The following is a 20,220-nucleotide window of genomic DNA, read 5'->3' as shown; positions in this document are numbered from 1 at the left end:
AGCAATCGGCGGCAGGGTTTCTGTCTCGCCTGGCCTCTACTCTTGTGTCTGTAACAATCCTAATTATAAATTCACATTGTGAGAAAATAGGAAAAGAGCAAAAGTTTTTTTTTTTTTTTTTTTAGATTTATTTATTTATTCGTGAGAACACAGAGAGAGAGGCAGAGACACAGGCAGAGGGAGAAGCAGGCTCCTTGCAGGAGCCCAATGTGGGACTTGATCCTGGGACTCCAGGATCACACCCTGAGCCAAAGGCAGATGCTCAACTAGGGAGCCACCCAGATGTCCCAGAAAAGAGCAAAATTTTAAGTCAAATGTTTAATCATGATCCAAGGAGCTGGGGGGTACTTCAGGACAGTAGCAGGAAGAAAGCAAGACCCAAACGCTCTGGCTCCTGCTCAAATGTTCTACAGGATCCCCGGGTAGGGGAGGCAGCAGGTTCCCATTCCCCATTCAGAGGAGGAGACAGAGGGGTAGGAGTCTTGCCTCAGTCTTCCTCACAATGGGGAATGTCTTTAAAAAAAAAAACAAAACAACAAAAAAAACAATGGGGAATGTCTTTCTAGGCTGCCTCAGAACATCCAGCCCTGCCTACCTGGACAATGATTTGTTAGAGCCTGGGTGATTCTGGTGGGCAGGAGGAAGGGCTCAGGAGACAGCTAGGGAGAGGTGGCCTCCCCCAGAAGACATGGTAAAACCAAAGTCCCTAAGTCCTAAGGAAGGGCGCCTGAGTCAGATGCAGAGGGAATGAGAACCTAGCTAGTCAGTTTCTGCTATGACCCCCTCTGGAGCCATCTGGATATGGGGGCGGGGTGCAGGGTGCAGTCAAGGTCGCCATGTTGTTTAGGGCATCTCTTTCCTGATGCTGCTCTTTCCTCAACCCTTGCAGGCTGCAGGTCAGGCCTGGTGTGGTAGAGGGGAGAGGGGTCCAGGGGAAGTCCAGCTACCAGAGGCTCAGGAGCAGAATCAAGGGAAGTGTACTGGAGAAAAGAGAAAAGTGCACCCAGGGCTGTGGTCTCAGAGCAGGGCTTTTGTTCTGTAGAAGAAATGGAATGGAGTCAGCTCCATACTCTTCACCACCTTGGCCTCAGTCAAGGCCTTGTCCACCTCCCCTGAGGTATCCATTAGAAGCCTATATTTCATGAACAAAGTGAGGTCACCCCCTCAATCCCCTTCCCTGGGTTTCCCCCAGCTAGTCCAGTAAAGGCAAGAGGTGTGTAATGGAGGAGGCCCTACCTGGCGTTCCATCACAGAAATGGTAGGGTCTGCCCCTTCCTGGGAGAAGAGTTGACTGTGAAAACGCATCTTAGCTGCTATGGCCTCAACTAAGGAGAGGAAAGAAGGTAGAATGGAAGCAGGCAGATGCTGGAGATCTCTCGGGATCCCATGGAAAGGGAACATCTCAGGGCCCTGGTATATAGCAGGGCAGGTGGGAGTGGGATACTGTCTCATTCTGCTTGCTTATTCCTTGAGCTAAAGAATGTCCCTGGGGCCGAGACAGGTAGAACAGGCACCATGGGGGGTTACTCAGGGAGTGGGAGAAGGAAGAAAGGCCCAGACTTGGGGTGATATAAACCTGTGCTGAGGAGGGGTCAGGAGATACCTGCAGAAGAAGGATGGACCCAGTGTGGACCACAGAGCTGACCCTTTCCTCTCCCTTTGCCCAGCTGACAGGACCACGGGGGCTGGGGGCAGGTGGAACACACTCACTGAGGCAGGGGTTGTGGGAGAAGGACTCTTCCAGCTGCTCACACTCCTCCTGCAGGTTGCCACTGCCTCGGCAGGTGCAGCTTAAGGCAACACTGGTGTTGACGTTGCTGACAAAGTTGGGAGTCATGGCAGTCCCTGAGGGTAAAGAGGATTATCAGGGCCCAGGCCAACCCAAACTTCAACCCCCACTCTTTGACACTTGTCTCAGGACCACTCCACCTGGGTTCAATCTCCAGAGCATTTTCATCCCCAGGGACAGTCACCCTATGACTCCCGTTACACAGCACTCCAGCCTCTCACCAATGAGCCCCATGTATGAGCGCAGACATCTGGACTGTTCTGTTGCACAGGTCCCTAGGATGTCCAGAGGGTGGCAGTGGGTCTGAAAATCCACCAGACGAGATCTGGAAAAGAGAAACTATGAGTCCTCATTGAGGGCCTGGTCTGCAACCTTCACCCTTGTTACCCCTTCAGCTCACATGCCCACCTTTATGCCAGATCCTCCTCTGTTTTCAAGACCTGGTCCAGGGCACCCCCCTCGGCGAAGCCTGTTTCTGTCGCGGTTAAATGCACTATCACCCTGTCCCTCAGAGCATACCACTTTGAATTCAGGTTCCATAATACCTAACTATGAGATTTCAGGCAGCTTCTTTAACCTCAATCTTCTCAACTATGAATAGAAATGAAAACAGTACTGGGGGCCTGGGTGGCTCAGTCGGTTGAGTGTCTGACTTTTGATTTCGACTCAGGTGGTGATCTCCGGGTCATGGGATCCAGCCCTGTGTCCGGCTTTGCGCTCAGTGCAGTCTGCTTGTCCCTCTCCCTCTGCACCTCCTCCTGCTCATTCCCTCTCTATCTCAAATAAATAAATAAATAAACAAACAAACAAATAAAATCCTTTAACAAAAAAAGAAATGAAAACAGTACTTCCTCCTGGGTTTTTGTGAGGATGAAATAAGAGATTGCAAATACAGCATTGAGCATAGTGGTTGGTACAGACTAAGTGCTCATTAAATGTTAGATACTGTTATTGTTCACACTGATTCTGTAATAGGTAAAGCTGATTATCTTCGGGTGATAGAATTACAAATAAATTTTTCTGTGCATACTTCTGCAACTTTCCTTACATTTTGCATTTTATCAGATGGGTGGTTTATTTCTCTCTCACCCCACCCAAATGCAAATTCCTTGGAGGAAAGGACAGTATCTTAGTCATCTAGCCCCACACCAGCTCCATAATGGGAATAGCTAGGACCATAACAATAGGCAGTATATCTAAGTAGTTAGGCCAGACTTTATTCCAAACCTCATTAAGTAACCTGACTTACTACCTGGATGAACCTCAACAAGCTATTTACACTTTTTCTAAAAATAAAATAAAATAAACTTTCTCTGCTGTGGTTCCTTCTTTGTAAAGTGAGGATGAAAAAAAAAAAAAAACCCACCATCTATCTTACAGGGTTCTTGTAAGGGTTATGTGAGTTAATACTTATTAAGTACCCAAAACTGGGCAGCCCTGGTGGTCCAGAGGTTTAGTGCCACCTTCAGCCCAGAGCATGATTCTGGTGACCTGGGATTAGTCCCACGTCGGGCTCCCTGAATGGAGCCTACTTCTCCCTCTGCCTGTGTCTCTGCCTCTCTCTCTGTGGGTCTCATGAATAAATAAATAAAATCTTAAAAAAAAAAAAAAAAAAAAACCTACCCAAAACAGTACTTGGCTCATAGTAAGTACTCAGTAAGTGTTAATGAAATGATGATTGAGAGCTTTTATGTGATAATTTAGAAAAGAAGAAAGTAGAGCTCAGAGAGGTTGAAGAGTTAAGTAACTTGCCCAAGGTTACAGAGAAATAGGGGGTAGAACCAGGCTGCAAAACAAGCTTGGGGTGACTCTCATTCTTAGCAAATGCTACCTGAATGGATAATAACTTCAATTCGGTGAGTGTTTTGTCCTGAAGAGGCAGAGGAAAGCCAGATCAGAATTTCAAATTTTGTGGGGAATTATGTATCAAACGTCTTACAAATCATCATATACTTTGATTTGGTAATGGTATTTACAGCAACACGTCCTAAGTAATAATTAGATTTATGCACAAGAATGAACAAGAGTGACATTTACTGTAGCATTATTTATAGCAGGAAAGAAAGAAACCTAAATATCCAACAATAGAAGAAAGATTAAATAAAGTATGGGGCATCTATAAAATGGAATACAATGTAGGCATTTTGTTGTCCAAGGAGAGTAAAAGACAAAATAAGCACCACCATTTATTGAGCACTTACTCTGCACCAGTAAGCTAAGCACTCTGCATAAATTATGCCATTTAACTCTCACCAGAATCCCATGAGGTCTGTATTATTACTCCACTTTTTACCGAGAACTAAGAGGAACGTTAGGTTAAGTAATGGAGTTTTAGGTTAAAGGGATGGGCTCAAAGTCGCAGAGTCCCAGGATTTTTTTTTTTTTTTTTTTTTTTTTTTTTTTTTATTTGAGAAGAGAGAGGCAAGGGGAGGCAGATGAAGAAGGAGAAGCAGATTCCTTGCTGAGCAGGGAGTACCAGGATTTAAATTCATATCGGTCTGCCTCGGGAGCCTGTCTTCACCACTAGTCCTTCCTGCCTTGGCCGGTGAGATGTGCACATAAGTGAAAAAAAGCGGGATACAAGTATATTTCTAGAATATCATTTTGTTTCTCTGTATACAAAAAGAGACTAGAAGGAAAGGTTCCCCAAAGTGTGTGGATCATCTTCAGGGGATGGATTCTGAGTGTTATTTTATACTTTTTTATATTTTCTGAAGTTTTTACACACAGTTGTGGGTTTTTTGTTTGTTCGTTTTTTTGAAAAAAGGGTTCCCCAAAATACTGATGGGAGCTCCCGGGTGAAGTCAGTCCCCAGTCACCAGGGGGCAAGCCCAGCGCAGCCCAGGAAGGGGGCTGGGAAGGACCGGTGCGCACTGCGCCCTCTGCCCGCCCTGCCCACCCGCACCCGCACCCGCACCCGCACCCGCACCTGCACAGCGGGTCAGAGACGCAGTCGCGCCGCAGCTGCAGGCAGTTGGGGGCCCCCGCCGGCAGCGCGCAGCCGGGGGCGATGGTGTTGCGCCGCCGTCGCCCGCAGCCCTGGTCCGAGGGGGCGCAGGGACACAGCAGCAGGCCCTGGGCGTGCGGCTCCGACGCCTTCGCAAAGAAGGCGCGCAGCTGCCGGAGGCAGGTGTGGCGCTGGCAGCGGGACCCCGAGCACGCCTCCGCGTAGGCCTTGCGCAGCCGGTCACACTTGTCGTTAAGAGTGCACAGCATGGCGAACTTGAGGCAGAGATCTGAGTCTGCGGGCAGAAGGGCACCAGGGCACCAGGTCACCAGTCGTCTCCGCAAACGTGTGGCCCAGTGTAGCCAGGAACCCCTGCGACCCTGAATACGGCCGCCGCTAACCCGGGGCTCCTCGGGGCTTTCCCACTACCCACAAACTCTGGTATTTGTGGTCCTCCCTCATCCTAGTCTTCAGCTTGCCTGGGTGTAAAAAAAAAGGGGGGGGGGAAGCAGCAGCAGCTCTATAGATATAGATATCTCTCTCGTTTATCTAGCATTAAAGTGGCCAGAAAGCTAAAAGGAAACTCCTCCATCCTCAATCCCACAAAATCTCATGGTGGAAATCACCATGTTTGTTTTGCATCTATTCTGTACCCCGTCTGTCTTTAATGATTGATGCATGATGCCTAAACACTCCCTATACTCTGAGTCCTGGGAAATTATGGTGATATTTCTATTAACAGAATATTCCAGCAGTCAAAACAATAAAGTATTCCCAGATTCCTTGTAACAAAGAGTTTATGTATTAGTCTCTGTGCTTTTCTCTGAAAATTCTAATCCTACTACAGGCTTGACTGTGCAACAAAGTTCACATCTTTCTCAAAAAGTGAGAGCATGCGTGTGTGCTCCTTTCCAATTAACACAACAGCCTCACTTTCCTGAAAAACATGCATTTTAGTCCTTGCTAGACAGATGGCTCCCACCCTGAGTCACCCCTGAGGAGTTACCGTCTCTCTCACCATGTTCCCTGCCGGATACCTCACCCATTTCATTAGAATGGTTTGAAAACAAGCAATTTCCTAGTCTTCAGGGATAGATAGCTACTTTCCTGGTTGCCTCAAATAAGGGTAAATACTACATTTCAGCATATTTTTTCTGGGATGGCTGCCACCCCACCAAACCCTTTGTAGAGACCAATCTTTTGGAACCTGGGAGCCCTAATAGGCTACCTTCAAATGCCTCCCTAATACCTATGGCTCTTTGTTGACTTACAAGACTATGCCATGCCTACAGCTCAAACTCCCACCCTGACACAATGCTTCTTTAGTCACCTGGCAGACTAGAACTTTCCCCCATTGCACCCTTTGGTTTTTGTTTCCCACCAGCTACCCTCCCTCCTTGCAGGGTCCAGGCCTGCCCCTCACTCCCCAGCCTCGGCTTGCCCTCCACACCTGGTTTGAGCATGTTCAGTTTGCTGAGATTCATTTTCCAGGGTTTTCTGGTCACTGTGTCTTCATAGGGGAAGACATCCAGTTCATAGTCACCTAGAGACAAGGCAACAAGAATCTTGAGGACTGGGCTGGGGGAGTGGCAGCAGGAGGGGCTGAAGCTGCTAGGTCAGCCCTCAAAGCTCTGTGGAAAAAAGGAAAAGGCACAGTCTCTACCTAACTAGCTGCAAGCTGTTCAGAGGTGACAAAAAGCAAAACAAGGACATAAAGTTGGAGGCTGGGCTCAATGAATACACTGGGTTTAACTACAAGAAGAATAAAGTTACCACGTGTTGAGTACACTGTGTGCTGGGTACCAGGGTATAAGTAAAAAAGAAGAAAGAATTCATTCTCACTTAATTGTCCTAGAAGCTTTTGAGTAGGTAAGAAGAAATAAGCTGAGGAGAGGTTAAGTCGCTTTCTCAGGCTCACAGAGGCTAAAAAGTAGAGCTGGGTCTTGAAACCTACACTATCTGATTCCAGAGTCTCCACTCCTAACCACTAACCACATGGCCTACGGGTACCTAAGCAGGCAAGGGAACTCTATCTTGTTTTCTTCTACTGTTGAGGAAGGGGCAGTAGAAGACCCTGTTTGTGGCCTGACCATGTAGCTATGGATTCATGTTGAGGAGGCAACGTGAGGCTGAATCTCAAAGCACAGAACTCTGGGAGAGACAATGATCTCAAAGGAAACATATCTTTCCCAGTCACCCCCAGGGTGCTGTGGGTTCCTGCAGGGGACATAAAAGGTCCTATAAAGTCACTGTATAGCTCATACACATGGTGAACCTTCAATAAAAGTTGGCTAATAAATCTTGTTGGAAGAGAGAGGTGAGACAATGCAAGGTGTCACCCAATATGCCTTTGAGAGTGCATCTTTAGGAGAGAAGAAATATGGATGAGATCAAGCAAACAGGAAAGGGTGGTCAAGATATTTGGGGATATCTGAAAGCTCCCAAGGGAAAAAGTGGGAAGGCAAGAGATCCAGGGAGAAGTCTCTGGGGAAGTTCTGAAAGAGAACTGATTAGGATGAGGAGTAGAAACAAGGAACAAAAAGTATGGTAAATTGTAGTATTGTTTCCAGTTATAGCTAGGTATGTACCCTGTGAGAGGATTATACACCCAGCCCTTTTCCCCCTTGCCATGTGACTCTCAGGCCCCCTAGAAGAGGAGTACACTTCCACACCCTACGGCAAGCAAGGATTGCCTGTGGGACCTGCTTTGGCCTATGGATGGTGAGCTGAAGTGACATAAATCACATCTGAGGAGAAGCTTTAAGAACCATCATGTGGGGCGGCCCCGGTGGCTCAGTGGTTTAGCACTGCCTTCAGCCCAGGGCCTGATCCTGGAGACCTGGAATCGAGTCCCATGTCTGGCTCCTTGCATGGAGCCTGCTTCTCCCTCTGCCTGTGTCTCTGCCTCTCTCTCCCTGTGTCTCCCATGAATAAATAAATAAAATCTTAAAAAAAAAAAAAAAAGAACCATCACGTGGTCCTGTGGCTGCTCTTTTCCCTCTTTCAGCCTGGGTCCTCGAAAGAAGAAGACAGGTAGAGAGCAAAGACAAAGCCAACTCAAGGAAGCCCACAGCAGGTGTGTAACATGAACAGAAAAGAGATTTTTGTTATAGAAGGCCCCCTTACGTGGGGGTTGGTTAGTTTTTACTACAACATAATCTAGCAAATTCTTATTAAAAATGTAACTGGTATTTAGAAATGAGTGTGGCAGTAACAAAAAAAAATCTAAAATGTGTGGTATTGCCTTTGGGGCTGGGCAATGAATGGTTGGTGAATAAGCTGTGTCTGGGATATGGAAAATAGGAGTCTTCAATATGTAGTGTCAAAGCCTTTGGTAAAATTGTTGCCTGCAATAATTTGCAAGGAAGATGTACTGAATGAGAATGAGCTTTAAAGGAAAGAAGTGGAGAAGCAGTCCAGTATGACTAGTATGTCTTGATTGCTACTGGCTGCATTTTGCCAGGTACTACAAGAAAGATAAAAGTTCAGGGCAGAACTGGCCAGTTTGCAAATAGGGAGGAAAAAGAAAAGAAAAAAATCCAGAAATTCCAGGATTTGTAGGATTAAGAGATGCAATTGCATATCCTTCAAATAGTAAAATATAAAATTGAAAGAGGTTTTGAGTAATAAGGTGATCCCACTCAGCCTTGGGGCATGCACCAATTCAATGATTATGGCTACCACGCCCTTTGTGATCTCTCACTGATGAAGATGGTATTTTTTTTTAATTTTTTTATTTTATTTATGATAGTCACAGAGAGAGAGAGAGAGAGAGAGAGAGAGAGGCAGAGACACAGGCAGAGGGAGAAGCAGGCTCCATGCACCGGGAGCCCGATGTGGGATTCGATCCCGGGTCTCCAGGATCGCGCCCTGGGCCAAAGACAGGCGCCAAACCGCTGCGCCACCCAGGGATCCCTGAAGATGGTATTAATAAATCCTGCCAGACAGACAAATATGCTCAGGGAAAGAAGACTAGGGTAGTGGCCCTTCCACAGAAGCCTGATAAGAGCAAGATACTTTTTTTTTTTTTTTAAGATTTTATTTATTCATGAGAGGCACAGAGAGAGGCAGAGGCAGAGGCAGGAGAAGCTAGCTCCCTGTGGGGAACCTGATGCAGGACTCGATCCTGAGACCCAGAGATCACAACCTGAGCCAAAGGCAGATGTTCAACCCCTGAGCCACCCAGGTGGCCCTCCCCAAGAGCAAGACACTTCTAATTAGATCTAGAGACACATGTCTTGAATTATAGGGAAGGCTATTGGCCCATGAGGTGACAGAAACCAAAGATACAAAAAGCAATTACGTTTTGAGAATGTTGTATTGCCAAGAGCCACCAGCCTGGATTCAAATAGACTCTCTGGGAGTCTTAAAATGCACCAACATTCCTCAGGTAGGAAGCCTCAAGGAGGTGGTAGTCTCCAATACCCTTCTCAGACAGGGCCAAAGAAAACAATGGAGAAGGAAGGACCTGCCAGGAGCAGGGGGGTTAGGCCAAGAGTGTTGGAGAACAACAGATAAAGCAACTCTCAGAAGGAGCAAAAGCAGAGCCTTATTAAGGAGCAGCACCACTACCAAGGGAGGATGGCCCCTACGACGACCAACGACATGCATGCAGTAGGACCTCAGCAGAACAGCTCTGGGGCAACGTCTGCCATGTGCTCCCCACTGCTCCCCTTTTTGAGAGTTCATTGTGGTTCTCCTGTCCCTGTTCCACTGTTGTACAAGGAATATATATTAGAGGCAGGTGACCTGTCTTTTTTGTCCATAAGTAGCTAGATCAGATCAAGAGGAGTCATATCCAGACCCAACAGAGAAATTATCATAAGGTCCTAGACTGGTAGCCTGATACACTGTTTGGCTAGAATTCTTAGGAGGTCTTCCTTAGAAAGTGGGTTGATGGGTGCCTGGCCGGCTCAGCTGGAGGAGCACACGACTCTTGATCTTGGGGTTGTGAGCTTGACCTCCATGTTTGGTGTATAGATTACTTAAAAATAAAAAATCTGAAAGGAAGAGGTGGGGAGAGAGGGAAGGGGGAAGGAAGGAAGGAAGGAAGGAAGGAAGGAAGGAAGGAAGGAAGGAAGGAAGGAAGGAAGGAAGGAAGGAAGGAAGTTAGTTGATACATTTTGCTTGTGGAAGAGAGAGAAATGACTATTTTAACCTGGGACTCTGGGAAATTGTATATTATCTCCGACTATTTTTGCCCTCCCTGTAAGATTAGATGTCTTCACTTATTGCCCCATGATTTTCAGGGTCTCCTGTGGGAGAAGTATACTTCTGCCCACCAGAGATGTCAGGCTTGGTCACATGATCTGCTTTGTTCATGGAATGTGAGGCCTATGTATTTCATGTAACATTTGAGTAGAAGCTTTTAAAGGCACCTGCTATTGCTCATTCCCTTCTGCCATGAAAAAAGAACATCCCAGACAGAGGCTGTACCTGGATTCCAGAATGAAGTGCACACATGGCATAGCTAACACAGCACATGAGCAAAAACTAAATCTTTGTTTTACAGGTCACGGTTCTGTTACTGCAGCAGAGTCCAGTGAAAGCTGACGAACATGGAAAGGAATCGCTGGAAAGAGTCAAAGGAAGCTCCCCTCTCTCTGGTTCTTCCAGTGCCTTCTCTCTTACTATCTTCTGTCTGTTGATGAGTGTCCTTTCTGTGAAAGGCAGGACCAGGACATCGCCTCCCCGTCTCTCTGAACTTCCTGATTCCACTGTATTTGGAATCTGTGAAGGGGTTAAGATCATTTCCCTCCTTGTCCTGTCCATACTCTGCTATTCCAGGAGCCATCCAGGTTGGGCCTCAGCCTGGTACAGAGCTCTGCTAGGAGGCAGCTACATACTACTAGGCAAGAAAGGGGGAAGTGGGGAGGAGAGGGCAGTGCTGTGGATGCCCAGAAGGATACTGCCGATTCCTCCCTCTACTCCTTACTGATATCAAATGCAGAGCTTTGTTACCACCCCACTCAGAATCCGCCCATTAGCCTATATTCTGCAGGATTAAACAACAACCCACAAGAGCCACCTTCTTTAGCCAAGTTCACTCTACAACGGGGGCCTCACCAAGGCTGCGGGCAAGGTGAACGGTCCAGTAGATGTCCAGGCAGGCGACTTGGTTCTTCATGTGCCGGTGGCATGTGCAGCTCATCAGAGAGCTATTCTTGAGGTGCTGTGCTGCCTCCCTGCACTCTTCAGGGACCAGAAACTCCTGCACGGGTGATGGGGTGCTTACACTAGAGGTGCAGGAATTCAGGTGGTGGTAGGCAGCACTGCAAATAGGATCAACTTGGCATTTCCTCTTGGCCTGGATACAGTTTACCAGTCGGCCTTCGGTGGGGAGGAGGTCTGTGGTGGAGAAAGAGAGACAAGGTGAGGATCACATATGGTCGCAGGAGCTACCTGGGAGTGGCAAGTTGTAGAGTAGTGAAGGGGGAGGGATTCAAGACAACCTTGCGCAGCAAAGTTTTGGGGTGGCCCAAAGGCCTTTAGGACTAAGTGAGGAGAAAAGCCCTATAGGAGTCAAGAATCCGCAGCTGTCACAGTATGGACAGAGCAGATCAGGTCCAAGAAGAGGTGGGCTTGAAGAGAAGTGGCTCAGCCTCCTGGGAGAAGGAGGGGGACTATTTTTTGAAGCTGAACCTGGTGACCCTGCCAGGCACAGGAAAGAAGGTTCTTGGCAGAGGAATGCATGGGCAGGTCTAGTATCATAACCTGAGACATGGCAACGCGAATGGGAGTGCAACAACTCTGAGGCTTCCACTCAAAGTCATTTAAAAATACCTTCCAGAGGGAATGAGCTGGTGTTGGGGGAGCTGTTGCTGATTCTGTCACTCAAAAATACCAAGGTTGGTTATGGTTTAGCCTACATGGAAGGCTCTACATCCTAGGACTTAGCACCTCTATCAAATGGTAACAAGAATGCCATCATGTCTCCCGGTGCATGGAGCCTGCTTCTTCCTCTGCCTGTGTCTCTGCCTCTCTCTCTCTCTCTCTCTCTGTGACTATCATAAATAAATAAATAAATAAATAAATAAGAATGCCATCATTTCATAAGCTTTACAAGGTGAAACTTCTATGAGTCATTTTTAATTCTTCTCTTTCCTTCACATCCTATGTTCAACCCAAGTCCTGTCAACTCCACGAATATTAGGAAGCTGTCCGCTTCTCTCAACATCTATCACCACCTCCTTAGCTCAAACCACCATCAACTCCTGTCCAAACTACTTCCAAGACGATTGGTCTCCTCAATTCTATTTTCCAAATTCATTCTCCCATACCATTCAGCCATCTTTTGTTGTTTTCCAGCTTTATTGAGAAATAATTAACATCTAACATTGTGTAAATTTTAGGTGTGCAATGTGATGATTTGATTCGTGTATATGTTGTGCAGTGATCAACCCAGTAAAATCAGTTAATACATCCTGTACCTCATGTTAACTCCTCTCCCACTTCCTTCCACCCACACCTGCCTTCTGTTGCCACTGACCCAGACAAACCTGTGTGAACCTTAGCATTTTTGCCTTAGCCTTTCTTTCTGCTTGGAATGCTCTTCCCCTGATCTTCACATGGCTGGCCCCTGCTGGTAATTCACTTTTCAGCCTAAATGTTACCACAGAAAGACCATCCACAACAAATCAGAGTAAAATAACCCCCTAGCTACTCTATCACATCATTACTCCAAGACCCTGCATAGCACTTTCTATCACTTGATTTTTTTAACTTGATTTTTTATGACATATATTTTTAAAAAGATTTTATTTATTTATTCATGAGAGACACACAGAGAGAGAGAGGCAGAGACACAGGCAGAGGGAGAAGCAGGCTCCATGCAGGAAGCCCAATGTGGGACTCGATCCCGGGGTCATGCCCTGAGCCGGAGACAGACGCTCAACCACAGAGCCACCCAGGCATCCCATTAACTCGATTTTTTACTGATTATCTCCCAGTCTAGACTTCTACATCTCTCTTATCACTGCTCTGTCACCAGTGCCTAGGATAGTGCTTGTTTTTTATGAGCTCCTACTATTTATGAAATAACCAAATAACAGAGAAATTCTGTGGGCCACCTCTCTAACTTCTCTGAGCCCCTTCACTCTACTTAAAATCAAAGTGCTAAAATTAGGAGGGGTCTGAGTTTAGTTAGTCCAAACTTCTCTTCCAATCAGATGATAATCAAGTAGATTACTTATTAAAATGCAGATTTCTGATGCCACCCTAGAACTACTGGATAAGAATTTCTGGTGATAAGGCCTGAGAATCTGAGTTTTAGCAAGTTCACTGGAAAATATCATGCACCCTGAGAAGTGATCATATCCAATGCACAAACAAAGGCAGGCTCAGTAGTATTGATTACACCTTTTGCTTCAGGTTCCAATAAGCTTCAGCGTGGCATCACGTTTTTATTTAAATTTTTGATATTTTGCTCATCGTGCATTTTGGGGGGATCATCGGTTTTGATTTTTAGTATACATGCTGCTGAAGTGAGCACTAATTTTGATTTAAAAAAAATACTACACTGGGCAGCCCTCGTGGCGCAGCGGTTTAGCGCCGCCTGCAGCCCGGGGAGTGATCCTGGAGACCCAGGGTCGAGTCCCACGTCGGGCTTCCTGCATGGAGCCTGCTTCTCCCTCTGCCTGTGTCTCTGCCTCTCTCTTGCTCTCTCTGAATGAATAAATAAATAAATCTTAAAAAAAAAATACTACACTGAGAGGCACCTCACTGGCTCAGTTGGTTGAGCATGCAACTCTTGATATTGGGGTTGCAAATTCAAGCCCCATGTGGGGTGCAGAGATTACACAAAAAAACGAAATAATTGGGACATCTGGGTGGCTCAAGCAGTTGAGCATCTGCCTTTGGCTCAGGCATGGTCCTGGAGTTCTGGGATCGAGTCCCACATCGGGCTCCTGCATGGAGCCTGCTTCTCCCTCTGCCTATGTCTCTGCCTCTCCCTGTGTCTCTCATGAATAAATAAAATCTTAAAAAAAGAAAACAATGAAATAATCTTTTTAAAAATACTGCATTAAAATATTCTTTATCTTGACTACTATTTCTTGGTATCTCCTTCACTCCTCCACCTCAGTTCCAATCTTGTGTAGGGCAATTTACTTCAATTTCTGGACCTTAGTTGCCCAAATGTAAGGTGAGGGATTTGGATTAAGCCAGTGTTTCTCAAAGGAGGGCTAGGGAAGAGACAGGTTAGTCCCCTTTAATAGGTATATAATTTCCAAAGGTGGGGCATCAGGGTGGCTCAGATGGTTAAACATCTGCCTTTGGCTCGGGTCATGATCTCTAGGTCCTGGGATTGAGCCCCACATCGAGCCCCACATTAAGCTTCCAGCTCAGTGGGGAGTCTGCTTCTCCCTCTCCTTCTGCCTCTGTCTCTGCTTGTGCTCTCTGTCTCTCTCTCAATCTCTCAAATGAATAAAGACAAAATATTAAAAATATATACATAAAAAATGTCCAAAGGTAATGGGTGGTTCAAAAAAGCTATTTGATCATTATATACGTGGAAGATGAAAAAACAACTTTTGAAATTTCAAAAACAGATTTAGGGAAGGCATGAGATATTTATCTTTACTAAAAGGAAAACAGATTTAAACAGTTTGCAAAATACTAAATGTTTAAGATGTTACTTCTGGTAGGTATATCTAGTAAGTGCTTAATGAAAGAAATGTAAAAAAAAGTCCAAATCTCATTGCTTAAACTGGACTAAATATTGAATCAACAATTCTCTAAAGTAAATCTCTCCGGGTGCCTGGGAGGCTCAGGTCATGATCTCCAGGTTCTGGAATCAAGCCCCACAGTACCAGCATGGGGCTTCCTGCTCAGAGCAGAGTCTGTTTCTCCCTCTCCCTCTCTCTCTCTGCTCCTCATTCATGCTCACTCTCTCTCTCAAATATGTAAATATATATATATATATATATATATATATATATATATATATATATACTTTTTAAAAGTAAATCTCTCTTATTTCATAGCTGATAGTTCACTGAATCCGAACAGCAGTGGATTTAGGAGCAATTGCAGCTCAACAAAAGAAGGTAGGGGCAATGTTAAATTTCATCATAAGTGGGGGAATTTGTTCCACTTTTTTTTTTTTTTTTAAGATTTTATTTATTTATTCATGAGAGAGGCAGAGACACAGGCAGAGGGAGAAGCAGGCTCCCTGCAGGGAGCCCGACGTGGGACTCCATCCCGGGTCTCCAGGATCGAGCCCTGGGCTGAAGGCCCTGCTAAACCGCCGAGCCACCCGGGCTGCCCATGTTCTACTTAATTGGTTAATGAGGAAGGTGTTGCCTGTTTATCCCCGATCTTGATGTGCAGCTATACGTTGAGGTTAATGAAATTTTCTGGGCGGTCAAATCAGCCTGGCGATACCTTGCTGCCCTATTTTCCTGGTGGAACCACTCGGGACAGACCAGCGCTTTCCCTCTCCCGTTTCTGTTTGGCAGTGAAGACTGCAGGTCTGCGGTACTACTTCGTGGACGAGGTGATGGTCCCGCGCGGCGTCTGCCTCAGCACTGCCTCCACCCAGGCTCTGTGCAGGAGCCCCACGACGAGATTCCATGCACCCCTCCCACCCCCAAAGGTCTTGGGCATGTTCCCTGGGATCCTGGACCCCACACTACCCTGCCGGGAACTGGCATGGTCCTAAAGCCAGGCCTTGAACTGTACGTCCACAAACTGTCCACTGTATGTAGAATAGGGCAGGCACCGTGCTGAGCCATTTTCCCCTATAGCGAGTTTTCTGCTCCCGCTAAAACAATAAAAATGGGTCCTGAAGGCGGGAGGGGCGGGGAGAGGTTGGTGGTGAGAAATATCCTCAAATAATGATGTTAGCAAGTTCTAGCAGCAGTCTACAACCCGCATTTGTGACAAGTCAGTTTTAGCAAAAACTCGTCTTTCTTCACCTGTACGTCGTGCCCGCGTCCCCAGTCCCTACGGGAGGGGAAGCGTTGAACCCACGCGGGGCAAACGGCGGTCCCGCCTCCTCGGGATGCTGTCGTGGAGCGGCCCGGCCCCGACGCTTCGGTCGGTGCAGACGCGGCTCAGCAGAGGGGCGCGGGGTGGGGGACGGCGAGGAGATGCTGCTGCGCCGGCCGCCGCGGGCCTTCAGTCCGTCGTAGTTGGTGAAGTGTACCCGGAGGGAGGGCATGCCCTTCCTGGCGCCCCGGGGCTCCTCCCCCCGACAGCTGGGACCCCGCGACGCGGTGCCCGAGCCCCCGGGTGCCGGGAGCCCCGCTCCCGCCCTCCCGCTAGCCGCCCGGCCCGACCCGCGCACTCGCCACTCACCAGCCCGGAGCGGCCGCGGCAGCAGCGGCAGCAGCAGGAGCGGGAGCAGGAGCACCGTCGGCGGGGCCCGCGGGGTTGGGGGACGCCCCATGGCTCGGTCCACTCGCCGCCCCGCAGCTTCCCGGCCTCCGCGAGCCGCCTCCGGGGCCGCCCCCGCCTCCCCGCGCCCGCCCGCGCACTCTCTCCCGCCCGGGCCTGGGCGCCGCCCTCCGCCTCCCGGGCGCACCGAGCTCCTCGCCGCTCCCGCCGGGGGCAGGAGGCGGCGGGGCGGGCGGGGGCACCTGCGAGCTGCTGGCCGCCCCCTGGGGGAGGCTTCTGCCCCAGACCGTCGTGGCCGCTGCTGCTGGAGAGTCGCCGCCTTGGGCGACTCCAGGATTTATCCAGAAAAGCACTGTTTCTCACTTGCTGGAGCTCCCACCCCCTCCCCTACACTCGCTCCAGGAACCTCAAGCGGAATCTTGCAGCAAAACTCGAACTAGCACAAGGGCAGTTTCACTTCTAGTATTTATTTTTCCGATTAGAATTTGCACACCCATCCTCCATTTCCCCTCGTAAGTAACCTCAAGGATAAGCTCAGGCTGTTATCATTAACCCCACAATTCTGCAAAGGTAGGTCCCAGACAGGTGAAGTGGCTGGGCGGAAGGCGGTCCTGTGGCCAGACCCAGGATCTATGTCAGACTAGCCTCCTCCAAAATTCAGTGCCAAGAGGGATCATGGGAGGATCAAACCCTCCTCAGATTAGAGTATTCCCTGGAGGAATGACAGGATCACTGAGGAAGGTGGCTAGAAAGACCTCTTCATCTTTAGGTAATGTTCCAGAAAGCACCTGCTCTACCAGGATTAAACAGCGAGGTAGAAACCCATCTGTGCCCAGAGCCCAGGATCTTTCCCCACAAGGGTAAGGGTATTTGTTGGATCTAGGGTTGATTCCCACCTGCTGCCCGGGTAAAAACAGAGGCACAATGACTTGGAAGAATAAGCAGTGCTCAGATAGAAAATGATGAAAGCAAGTGGGGGTCTTTGCCCCCTACCCCTGAAGCCCAAGCCCTCTCCTCACTTGTACAGAGGCCTGGCGGAGGGCCAGGAGTGGGGTACTGAGAAGTGCAATATAAAGCTCTGAGATTTATTGGCTGCTGCTTCTGAATATGGCCATCCTGCTGTGGCCTCTGGGGGGCATTTGTCGATGTAATCAGCCCAGAAAGAGAGTCATTCCAGCCAGGGGTGTAAATCACCCTTCACAAAGCTAGGAGGGAGACATGTGGCCCTAGATAAGGAAGAAGAGATGTGGCCTCTTGTGCCCTTTCCTCCCTTCTCCTGCCCAGGGGGAGCTAGTTCCTGAGCTGTAATGCACTTTAAATGGAGTTTGTGCTTCGCTTTAATCTCTATCTGCCCTGCCAGTCTTCCAGAAGAGCTGTGAAAGTGAACATCTGGCTACTCAGCTTTTGTACAGGGCCTGTTTTCCGCCAGCTCCATACTACCTCCTTATAACTTCTCCTCCAGTAAGATTAGAGAGCTGACCTGGGAACAGATAGCCCCCCACTGTCCACTCTGGCAATAGTTTCAGAATGGAATTTAAAAGCAAAGGGTAACAACATCAAAATTTTATTTACTTATTTGAGAGATATAGAGAATATGTGTGTACGTGGGGAGGGGTGGAGTGGCAGAGGGAGAGGAAGAGAGAAACTCAAGCAGACTCCGAGAGCTTGGAGCCTGACTCGGGACTTGATCTCATGACCCTGAGATCTGACCTGAGATGAAACCAAGAGTTGGATGCATAACCAACTGCACCACCCATTCACCCTAAAAGGTAACAATTTCAGATGGCTGGGATGCTAGGAAACGGCTCAGAGATGTATGAATCAACAGAGGCGGGAGGGCGAGATGAGGGGTGTCACCTCTGCTCCCCCCCCCCCCTTCAGTAACCAAGCCTAATCAAGTTTGGCGGCAGAATAGGCTGGGGAAAAAGCATGTGCTCAGAATGCATACTCTAAGTGTCTATTCAGTGCCATTCCTATGGAATGGACAAGGAAGGTAGGAACAAAGTCAAAATGCTAGGCTAAGACCAATACCCAATTCCACCTGTTAACAGGCCAGCCTTTTTGTGAGAATGAGATGCTGGAGCAACTTTCCATGTGGGCAGTGGAGTGGAGAGCCTGACATCACAAGGCCTTGAATGATGATTGGAAACCAGAGGTAGGAGAGGGATGAGGAAGACTGCAAATAAATATGACTCCAACATTTATACAGACAGCTCTTCCAGCACACACTCTCCCTACCAACCATGTCCCGTGACTGCCAACACCTGCTAGATAAGCAGCATTGCCTTTGGGAACCTTGTGGATAATGACAAATGAGTCTGTCCTTTCTACAAAGACGATGCTACTCAGCTGTCATTCAGTTCAATGTCTTTTGAGACTGTTCATGGGTTTAACTTTGTACCAGGTACAACAATGATTAAGACACAAATCCTGCTCTGGGAAGCTTTGCAATCCACTGATTGGGTTCAACAGTCTAAAAACCTTGCATCTTACTCCACCTTCATTTGTAGTCATGGTTTTCTGCATTCTAGCAAGCCCTCTCTCACTGGAAGCCTTAACTCCTGCTGCTAACCTCACCTAGGATGTTAGCAGTATGGTGAATAGTTAAGAACACAAGCTTTCTAGACTGTCTGGATTCGACTGCCATTTCCAACAAAGGCTAGATGGCCTTGGGCACAGCACTTAATTTTCCTGTGCTTCAGTTTCTTCATAGGTAAAATTAATAACAGCATCTATTTGATGGAACAGTTGTGAGGATTATACAAATATACATAGTGCCTGGCACAGAGCAAGCGCTGAATAAATGGTATCATTTCCAGGGGGCATGCAGGAGTTAATTTTTCTGTGATCTTGGCCTGCCCCCAACTACCAGACTTGCTGCTTTGGAGCTGTAGGCTATAGTACCTTTTTCCTTTGCTAGTGGGCCAGACTGCTTATAGGGATGGGGGAAAAAGGGGGAATCATTTCCTACCTTGTCAGTCTCTTGAGGGCAGGGACAGTGTCATAATTGAATACCTGTGGTACTTAGAATTGACAACCCCAGATATATGTTTAAGGGAATTGGTGTTTCTTCAACATTTGCCTGAACTGAATAGGGAAAGAGAATCTTCTATACTTCCTCCCAACTTTATATTGATGAGGAAAGGAAAATGTTCCTCCCCTCTCTATGGCAGAGGTCAGCCGGGTCCTGAGCTGAGATCGAAAACCACGTTTTTAGAAAGGTTTCCAACCTTCCTTTCTTGACTTTATGATGAACAAATACAGTCAGTGTTAGTGTAGAGCTAACCGGCTCTGTGCTTCATGCCAAGGTCTCTGGGCTGGGGTCTTAGCCCTTAGCCTCACCTGCTAAGCCCATGCAACCCTTATGGCCCTGACTTCTTAAGAAATCTATAATTGAGGCTCTTACATATTTAACATCTAATACAAGGCCACTCTAGAAAGGCACACTGTTCTTTGATGAGGATTTGGTAACAGTGAATCCATTCAAGGTACAAACACTGGAGCCATACTGCCCAGATTCAAATCCCAACACTATCATCATTAGCTGTGTGATCTTAAAAAGTTACTTAATCCCTGTTTCTCAATTTATCTGTAAAATGTGCACAATAAGTACCTGTGTCACAGAATTATTGTGAAAATTAGCTTATACATATAAAATGAGTTCGTAAAAAGTCTTGCATATAGTAAGCACCTGAAAAATGTTTACTATTATTATTCCTGAAAATAACATGAATCAAATTACATGGCACCTATGCAATGGAAGGATATTACAAGATATTATATAGGAAAATGGTGCCTTTTGGGCAAATACTATTTTTTTCATAAAGCAGATAAACTAAGCCCTAGTTTTCATCTTGCAACTCAGAATTTCCACTTAATTTTTTAAAATTTTTATTTATTGGCACTCCAGGGATCCTGGGACTCCAGGATCACGACCTGAGCTGAAGGCAGAAGCTCAACCACTGAGCCACCCAGGGGGCCCCCATAAGGTTGACTTTAAAAAGCAAGTCATGGGTCTCCTGGGTGCCTCAGTCAGTCATGCTGACTCTCACTGTGTGCCTATCATAAATAAATAAAGAGAGAGAGAGACAGGCAGAGACATAGGCAGAGGGAGAAGCAGGCTCCATGCACCGGGAGCCTGACGTGG

At 47.4% G+C, this 20,220-nt stretch overlaps 1 protein-coding gene across 3 annotated transcripts; it reads right to left on the bottom strand.

Annotated features, from left to right (window-relative positions):
* Window positions 1-168: 168 nt before the first annotated feature.
* Window positions 169-16,444, bottom strand: GFRA3 (GDNF family receptor alpha 3). Of its 3 annotated transcripts, none has more exons than XM_041762894.1 (8): window positions 16,035-16,444; window positions 10,803-11,084; window positions 6,187-6,279; window positions 4,719-5,031; window positions 2,011-2,114; window positions 1,711-1,845; window positions 1,237-1,325; window positions 169-980 (listed from the first exon to the last, which is right to left on the bottom strand). In XM_041762894.1, the coding sequence occupies exons 1-8, from the start codon at window positions 16,123-16,125 to the stop codon at window positions 774-776; spliced, it is 1,314 nt and encodes a 437-aa protein (XP_041618828.1). In that variant the 5' UTR covers window positions 16,126-16,444; the 3' UTR covers window positions 169-773. The 3 variants fall into 3 exon arrangements, with proteins under 3 accessions (XP_041618828.1, XP_041618829.1, XP_041618830.1); XM_041762896.1 differs by having other exon boundaries at window positions 814-1,036; XM_041762895.1 differs by lacking the exon at window positions 1,237-1,325 and having other exon boundaries at window positions 169-1,036.
* Between the last annotated feature and the right edge of the window lie 3,776 nt (window positions 16,445-20,220).

The sequence above is a fragment of the Vulpes lagopus genome, chromosome 7 (genome assembly GCF_018345385.1).
Source record: "Vulpes lagopus strain Blue_001 chromosome 7, ASM1834538v1, whole genome shotgun sequence".
Lineage (NCBI taxonomy): Eukaryota > Metazoa > Chordata > Mammalia > Carnivora > Canidae > Vulpes > Vulpes lagopus.
This window is presented reverse-complemented; position numbering and strand designations above follow the sequence as displayed.